The sequence below is a fragment of the Phalacrocorax carbo genome, chromosome 26 (assembly GCF_963921805.1).
Source record: "Phalacrocorax carbo chromosome 26, bPhaCar2.1, whole genome shotgun sequence".
In the NCBI taxonomy this organism is placed as follows: Eukaryota; Metazoa; Chordata; class Aves; order Suliformes; family Phalacrocoracidae; genus Phalacrocorax; species Phalacrocorax carbo.
In genome coordinates, this window is record NC_087538.1 from 3,560,767 (window position 1) to 3,569,058 (window position 8,292).

Genomic DNA, 8,292 nt, shown 5'->3' on the forward strand with positions numbered 1-8,292 from the left:
GCACACTTTAACCTGTTGCAAGAGACAAATAACAGACTAAATCTGATGTGCTATAACTTGTTTACCCACAAGGCAAAGTGCAAGAGAGGCTCCAGCTAAAGGGAAGGTGAGGTATTAGGGACAGGGTAACAAGGCAGAGACCCCCCTCTCCCCCCGCTGCTGTGTTTGATTCTGGAGGACACGCTCCATATCCATGTGCTGTTTCAGAGGGTCTTCGTCTCTCTGTTGTTGTTTTATTTGTTGGTGTACCCTGCACTGTCTCCTGTCATTGAAAATCCGACTGCTGGAGCTGCTTCTAAAGCAGAGTTGTGTCTTCTTAAATGAAACTTGCCAAGACAGGTTGAACTGACGAAGCAATCGGTGGGTTTGGGTTTTTTTCCCAGTAGTTTGCTGTTTGAAATGTCAGCAGTCTGTCTCAGAGGGCAAGTGTATTCTGATTCCCAAATCATCCTGCTGCAAATGCATGCACATCAAATACCGCTCCGTTGTGATGCCCGTAGGCCCAGTGCTCTTTCGCTGGCTTGAGAGCAGCAGGTAGCTCAGCCGCTCTGCAGCGCCAGGGAAGGATGGGGCCAGGCGGTGCTGGTAGGGGCACCCAGCCTGGCTGCCCACAAGCAAAAGCCTGTTGGGGTTGAGCCGGCAACTGAGCCCCACACAGCCGCTCGCTCACCCCCCCACCGGCGGGATGGGGAGAGCATCAGAAGGGCAAAAGTGAGAAAGCTCGTGGGTTGAGATAAGAACAGTTTAATAATTAAAATCAAACCATAATAACAACAGCAATAATGCAAAGAAAAGGAAAATAAGGAGAGAGAGGCGAAACCCGGGGTGGGGGGAAGGGGGAATGACCAACCCAGACACACGGCACGTGACGCGGCCGCTCAGCACCCGCCGACCCGCCGATGCCGGTCCCTGAGCAGCAGCCGCCCCTCTGTGCGCCCACTGCCCCGGGTAATAGGCTGCTCGTGGCGTCACATGGTACGGAATGAGCACCCCATTGGCCAATCAGGGTCAGCTGTCTTGGCTGTGGCCCCGCCCCCCCAGCCCCTTGCCCACGGGGCAGAGCGTGGGAAGCTGGAAAGGTCCCTGGCTGCGTCGCCAGCTGCAGCGAAGAGGAGTGACTCTCTCCCAGCCAAAACCAGCGCGGTCGCCACCCCTTATTCCACACCATTTTCGCCATGCCCAGGTCCCATACGATGCAACACAACCTCACCAACCACCACCCCTCCCCTCCCCAGCCTTTGGCATCATACACAGACATCACTCCCTTCGTCTATGGCCCTTCCCTGTAAAATGTCCATAAAAACGCCCACTTGTGTTTCTCAGGGCAGCTGCGGTGCCGGGTCCGGCCCTGGCACAAGCAGAGGGACGGTCCCACGCGCTCCCATCCTGTCACCCCCAGGAGCTCCCCGCAGGGGCAGGGAAGGATGCTCCGGGGGGTGGGAGCAGCTCCCAGGACTTCGGACACCAGGCACGGCCACCCTGGTGCCACACGGGCGGTGTGTAAGCGTTGCCGCGCAGGTGGGGGTTTGTGCCTCGGTTCCCCCGTGGAGAATTGCTGTGCCGCTGCAGAGGGGGGTGATGGCACCCCCGTACCGGGGCTGGGTGTACAGCCAGGGCTGGGCTGCTGAGGTGTCCCCTACCCACAGGAGAGAGGGTCAGACAGAGCCCGGCGGCGCTGGAGGGAAACAAGGAGGCAGAAGGGGTTTTTTCTTCTTCATTTTGTTTTTAATTTGTAAATAACTTTCCATGAAAAACGTTAAATTGCACACGTGTATCTGCAGTTCTTCAGCATCAGTATAGAGGCCCCAAAACAGGAAAATACCACAAAAACAACAAATAAAAAGAAGCATCAACACTACAGATACAAACACCTACAGTGACCCCCCCCCAAAACCCGCAAGAGACATGACCCTTGCTCCCCGGCCCCGGGACACCGTCCCCAGCCTACGTCAGCTAGTGAAAGGCAGAGAGGGTTTATGGTGGTCTAGACCCTTCGGCAACTGCAGCGAGGGGTTTGGGTAGAAAAAATACCAAAGCCAGTTGTGGGATTGACCCCGTCCCCGCTGCTCCTCTCCTGTCGGGGACAATTCCGGGACCCTTGACGAAACCTGTTGCTGCTGCTGCAGGAATCCTCCCTTGCCTGGTCTTGGTTTACAGAACGATGAACACAAGCCTTTAAACAGTGAAAATATAAACCAACTCCCAAACTGCATTTCCCCTAACCCCACTCTTAGGAAATTCTAGTGCTAAAAATATAGGTTTCTTTCAATATATAATCCATAATAGATTCTATAAAAAGATCTAAAGAAGCAGACTTGCTGAATTTATAAACCTTTTGTTCTTCCCTAGGTAGAACCTCCCTAGGAGGGAGGCTGAACTCAGAGGATCTAGAAGGGACCTCTACGTACTTGCTAGCTAATTATCACACTATACCTGTGACCTACCCTAGACAGAAAATAGGGAAAAGAGAGAGAGAAACAGAGGGACGAAGGGGTGAGGAAATTGCACGTAGTCTATCGAGCCCTAAGCCACCAGGAATCTCATGTCTTGGATGGGATTTAGTGGGTGCTCTGTTAGCCCTGAAGGAACGTAGGCCGTGTCCATTGCCACGGGGGAAAAAAAAAAAAAAGACAATTCACATGTATTCCTTTAAAAGCAAAAAAATAAGCAGTGTTGTATTTCTTCTCCTGAGGAAACTCATGGACTAGAGACTTCTGACGTGGCCTTTAAAGCTCTATCAAGCTGTTCCTGTGGTGTTGTTTTTTTCTCCCCGCGGTGTTTCTGTGAATAATCTTACAGTGAAGCTGGTAAAAGTCCCTGTGAATGTCTTGGTCTCTAGAAACTCTTGTCCCTTGTAGGTCCCAGCAGCTCTGGGGGAGCATCCTCCTAAAGCCTGTGCGGGCTTTGGAGAGTGACTCGCCCCTTATAAGAGGGACGCCAGACTGCTCCAGTCGCTCACATCTGCTGGCAAAGAGCCGTCGCTGAGTTCAAACACCTCCTCCACGTTGCCGGAGTTGGAGAGGTAATCGTTTGTCCCTTGGTGCCAGGGGTGCTGCAGGAAGGCCGCGGCCATGAAGGTTTCATCAAAGTCCAGGTCGTCGTGGTTGGCTTCGGTGAGGACGTGCTCCTGCCCCTGGGGAGAGGCGATGTGGTGCCCATGTAGCATCAAGTCCAGGTCGCGTGTTATGGGGCTGATGGGAGGCGTGAGCTCCAGGTCCCCAAAAGTGGAGACGTCTCCATTCAGGGTGGTGTTGAGGATGGCTTCCCAGTCAAGGCTGCCTTTCAGTGTTGCCAGCTCAGTCTGCTCTTCCTGGGTCAGCAAGGCAGAGTTGGAAAGCCGAGGCGCCTTGGCCGTTTGCTCGGGCAAGGGCTGCTTGCGCTTGTGCCCTGCTTTGCCATCCGCTGGGTTCCAGGTCTGGTCACCGGTGACTTCTTCAAACTCCTTCAGCAGCTGCTGTAACTCCACGCTGACGTTGAGGCTGTTACTGGAGGCGCAAGCTGAAGTGGCCGGGCTGGCAACGCTCTGTGCTTCTTGCTGGGCTCTGTCGGTGACGGCCGGGTGGATCTGCACCGGGGGCATCCTCCACTTTTTGAAGGCACCACTCTTGAGCCGGTCGGCGTATTGGGGGTCAAGCTTCCAAAACCCACCTTTCCCTCGCTCGCCCTTCTCCCGGGGCACCTTGATGAAGCCCTTGTTCAAGGACAGGTTGTGTCGGATGGAGTTCTAGACCCAAAAGAGGAAAAAAACAAGGCTGAACCTCCATTATCTTTGAAAGGTCGTGGAGGACAGGAGAGGTGCCCGAGGACTGGAGGAAAGCAAACGTCACTCTAATCCTCAAAAAGGGGAAGAAGGAGGACCCGGGAAACTATAGGCCAGGCAGCCTCAGCCGAGTGGTTCTGAAGCCCTGAATGTGCCTGGGGTGATGTGACTAATTCGAAAGGAAACTCAGCTATTGGGTAAATGACCCAGCGTTGGACTCCACAAAGCTAAGACTGTATTAAGAGATTGGCTATGGTAGAGGTGGGTTTTTTTGTAATGTTGACTAGATACCTTTATGCTTATTTATCCATAACCTGTAGTGCCGAATGGGAAAAACTAGGCTTGAACGCTTAGAGCTGTTGAAAAACATGCGCACACCCACACCGCACCCCCCCCAAAACCCCTCCTCCGGGCTGAAGGTCCTTGGGTGTGTTGGCTCCTTTCCAAAGCACTCAGCTCCCACAGGGATATCTCCGTCTCCCCCCGGAGTACGGGTGGCATGACCTTTCCAGGCTGTCTTCATGTATGGGAATGGGGAGAGGGGATGAGAACACAGCCGAGAAGAGACCAAACCGAAGAGAGAAGAGACCTAAAAAATAGAGAAGAGACCAAAAAGAGAGAGGGAGGCGAGGGAAGCAATAAGAAAAAAAGGAAGAAAAAAAGATAAAAAAAAGAAAAATGAAAAAATAAAAAATAAAAAATAATAAAGAATAAAGAATAAATAAAAAAGAAGACAAAATATATAAAAGAGCAAAAAGAAAAAAGAAAAAAAAGAAATAAAAAGAAAAAGTAGGGGAAAAAAAAGAGAAAAAAAGAATAAGGAATAATAACAAGAAAAAAGAATAAAGAAAAAAGGAAAAAAGAAGAACAGAAAGCGCTGGGCTGCCAGAGGCCCTGGCGACCGCCCTGTGCAGGGAGAAGGTGGGCAGCACCCGGGCAGGGGGTTTGCAGCACCGTCGCCCTGCCCTGCCCGGGCGAGCACCGCTGCCGGGATCGCTGGCGTGCGGCGGGCGTGGGCTGGGAGCGACCCGAGCAGAGGGACGAGCCTCCCGGGTCCCGCCTGCCCTGCCACAGCCCAGAAAGCCCCCCATGCTGGAGGTCCCGTCGTGTGCCGGAGGAGGGCAGCGAGCCAAGGTGGCTGGGAAAAGCCCCTGTGCTTCAGGCTGTCCCCAGAGCTGGTGAGCGTGGGGGCTGGCCCCTGCCCCCCCGAGGGCACGCGTGTGCCGCCTGGGGACAGCAGCCCTATTTGACCTCTCTTGGGTTTCCCTCTGAGGCCTCACCGGCTCGTCACAGTGATGGAGCCTCCTTTGCCTGTCCCAGGGGTCAGGAGACCTGCCCTCTGCCCTACTTGGAAAGCAGCAGCATTTCTGCTCTGGACCTCCCCAGTGAGGGATTTGCGCAACAATCTGCCTGGGGGTCGGCTCCGTCCCTCTCCTACACCTGCTCCTCAGCCCCCAGAGGCACTCGGCCTGGCCATTTCATGCGTGCTCAGCCCCGAGGGACTCGGGACCCCACGAGAGCGCCAGGAAGGTGGAGCTGGGCACAGAGACGCCTTCGCCCCAGCACCAAGAGGAGCCGGAGGGACCAGCAGGCCAGGGGGTACCTCCCCGCTCCCAACACGGCCCTGGGCTCTCCCCTAGAATGGCTCCTTCCCTCCGCCGCCCTCGTGGCCATGGCATTTCTGCACACCCAAGCTCTTTCCCGTTACAGCCCTTCCCCGCCGGCTGCCGGCACTGCTCTCCTGCCAGCGGGATCCAGCGTCCCCGCGGGACCTTGCCTTGCACCGTGGGGGCTGTGGAAAGCCCTCCCCAGCCCCGCGGGGAGAGGGGAGAAGGCAAGAAGTCTCCAAATCTCGTACCTGCCAGTTGGGATCGGCGTGTCGGAAGTAGCAGAAGGTGTCAGTAATCCACTTGTAGATGGCGGAGAGGGTGATTTTGGGCTTCTGGCTGGCTTCCATCGCCATGCAGATGAGGGTGGTGTAGGAGTAGGGTGGCTTGATGTGTGGGTTGGTCTTGTAGTCGATGTCCTGCGCGAGCTGAGGGTGTGCGGCCATGGGGTGGTGCGCCGTCCTCAAGGTGGAGGAGGAGATGGGCTTGCAAGGAGCGTGGGGCATGCCCACGCGTGCTGGGTCGGTGGCCAGGGGCGAGCACGGCACGGCAGAGCTGGGGATGCTGTGACAGTCCTGGGGGTCCGGGTCACTGGGGCAGCAGGAGGACTTGCCCATGCAGGCGCTGATCGAGAAGTCCTGCAGCCACATGAGGCTGGTCAGGCTGTCGTCCAGGTCGTCCGAGTCCCCCACGCTGCCCTCCGGCCCTCCGTCCTTTCCTGCCTGCAGGCAGCGCAGCCACCCCTCAGCCATGCCTCGGCGCTTCGGCAGCTCCTGCATTCACGGGGTGCACGTGAAGGGAAGGGAGGGGATGGGGCAGATCCTGCAACAGCAACAGGGAGAGGGTTGAAGCTCCCTGAAGCGCAGCTGCTCTCCGGCACCCGGGCAGGGCTGGCCCTGGGTGCTCCGGGTGCCGCTGGGCGAGACCCATCCCCAGGGTGCTGCGCACCGGAGCCGCAACACCTCCCCCGGGGTGCTTGAGCAGCCCCAAACTCAGGGAAATTCCCTCAAACCCCTGTGCCACGGTGTCACCCAGACCCCAGCGGGCCAGTGCTGCCCAACAAGCCTTCAGCCAAAGTAAGAAAGAAAAAAACCAGCCAAACCCCCCCTCAAACAGCCAAAATCCAGCCCTGCCATCCCGCAAAGCAAGAATGATTCTCCCACCTGCTGCTAGCAGGACAAAATCTCAGGCTACACCACCTCGCCAAAATATCTTAACGTTCCCCTCCTGCTACCAGCTTCCCTTGGTTTCCTGCTCTTTCTGCCTCTCCCTTCACCTAGCGCCCCTAAAACAACCCGGGGAGGGGGCACAGGCCCAGCCCAAGCACACCCTTACTCAGCGAGAGCCGGTGGATCCAAGCGTCCGTTATTCCCGGGCTGGGGCTGTGGTGTCCGGCTTCGCTGCCGGGCTGTGAGCCCAAACTCCCGTGTCTTTGGGCGAGGAGAGGCCCCCGAGGCCGAGGAGCCCAGCACTGGCTGCACTGGGGCAGCTGGGGCCGAGGGTTCCGTCATCCGAATGATGCTGCAACCAACAGTCAGGGGGTGTGGGCGGAGCGGAATCACCCGCTCTGCTCCCTCAAAACAGGCTTTTCCCCGCCCCAGAATAAGGCTCAGCGGGGTGACAGCTTGTTTGGATGCCTGATCCCGTGTCACCACCCAGCCCTTGCACATTCCTGTGCCCCCGGTAAGGGAGAGCCCAGAAACCCTCGCTGCAGTGGTTGGGGGGAGCGGCGGAGGGAATGCAAATAACAACAAAAATAACAATAACACAGCTCCTGGCCCTGCGGTTGGTCCTCGCATGGCCATGGGGAGGTGGAGGGGACCTGCCAGTTTGGGCTGAGACTCGGCTATTTGAGGGATGGAGCCCCAGGGTGGGGATGGGCAGGGTTGGGGTACGCGGGGAGGTGGCAGGGAGGATGCGGGATCCCACCGTACCCCACACCCAGTGCCAAAACCATCCCCAGCAATCCCAAACCCCACATCCTGGTGCCCCCGTGGGGCTGGTGCAGGGGCAGCCCCAGCCCTTCCCTCCTGCCTGGGACCCCCCTCCACTTGTGACCCCTGAGGAGCCCACAGCGACCAGGGCAAAGCTGAAGGGGGCAGGGGGGCTGGTAGAGCCCCAGATTCAAGGATGGGGCCTGCCTTTATTTAATTAGAAGGATTACAGACACATGTCTCTCTAAGAACTCCCCAAGTCCCACCACTGCCCGCCCAAGGGCTTTAACAGAGACCAGGGAGGGACCCCCAGCACCCCAACCAAGGGGGCCAAGAGCAGCCGTGAAACCCAAGGGAAGCCGTTTGCTTTCCCCCTACGCTGTAAGGCCTGTCCTTTGCGGGGTGGGGGGCTTCGGGGTGTCTCCGGGAAGGTTTAACCACCAGGCACTCCTCCTGCCCACTGCCCCATGGGGGAAGGACCCCTGAGAGCAAGGGGCAGGGGGGCGGCCAGACCCGCTCTCGGGGGCTGCTGCTGCCGCCAGTGGTGCGGACAACAAGGGCTTTTCCTGCCAGGACCCCCGGGGGTTTGGGCCAGACGAGCTGGGAGGGTCAAACCCTCTCCCCAGCACAGGGGCAGAGTCCCCTCTGCTCGCACCCTTCCCCAGCGGCCGCAGGCTGGGAGCTGGCGGGTGCTGGGACCAGCCGTGGAGGAGGGAGGAGGCGACTCCCAGGGGAGCGGGAATCTCTGTCTCCCTTTTCAGCAGACCGACAGCCAGAAACCAACCCCAACCCTCAGTCTGCTGCCCTTCTAACAAGTCACCTCCCTCGGGAGCAGGGCCTGCCCCTGTAAAAACACACCTGAAGGCAGCAAGAGCTCGAGGGCTTTCCTGAGCAGCCTGCAGCAAAGCACTTCAGGCCTCAGCGCTCCCATCCCCACCCTCCCCCTGCGCAGGGTGGGGCTGTCTGCGAGCGCCCCACTTGCCGCAAGGTG

The 8,292-nt window shown here is 57.7% G+C and overlaps 1 protein-coding gene across 1 annotated transcript; it reads right to left on the reverse strand.

Moving 5' to 3' along the window:
- Window positions 1–2,923: 2,923 nt before the first annotated feature.
- On the reverse strand, window positions 2,924–6,184 carry LOC135317590 (forkhead box protein J1-A-like). Its single transcript, XM_064473905.1, has 2 exons — window positions 5,619–6,184; window positions 2,924–3,724 (listed from the first exon to the last, which is right to left on the reverse strand). The coding sequence occupies exons 1-2, from the start codon at window positions 6,144–6,146 to the stop codon at window positions 2,924–2,926; spliced, it is 1,329 nt and encodes a 442-aa protein (XP_064329975.1). The 5' UTR covers window positions 6,147–6,184.
- Between the last annotated feature and the right edge of the window lie 2,108 nt (window positions 6,185–8,292).

Coding starts and splice junctions, on each gene's coding strand:
- LOC135317590 (XM_064473905.1), bottom strand. CDS start 6,146: ATGCAGGAGCTGCCGAAGCGCCGAGGCATGGCTGAGGGGTGGCTGCGC. Junction 3,725..5,618: donor ACGCCGATCCCAACTGGCAG/GTACGAGATTTG, acceptor TTTTGGGTCTAG/AACTCCATCCGACACAACCT.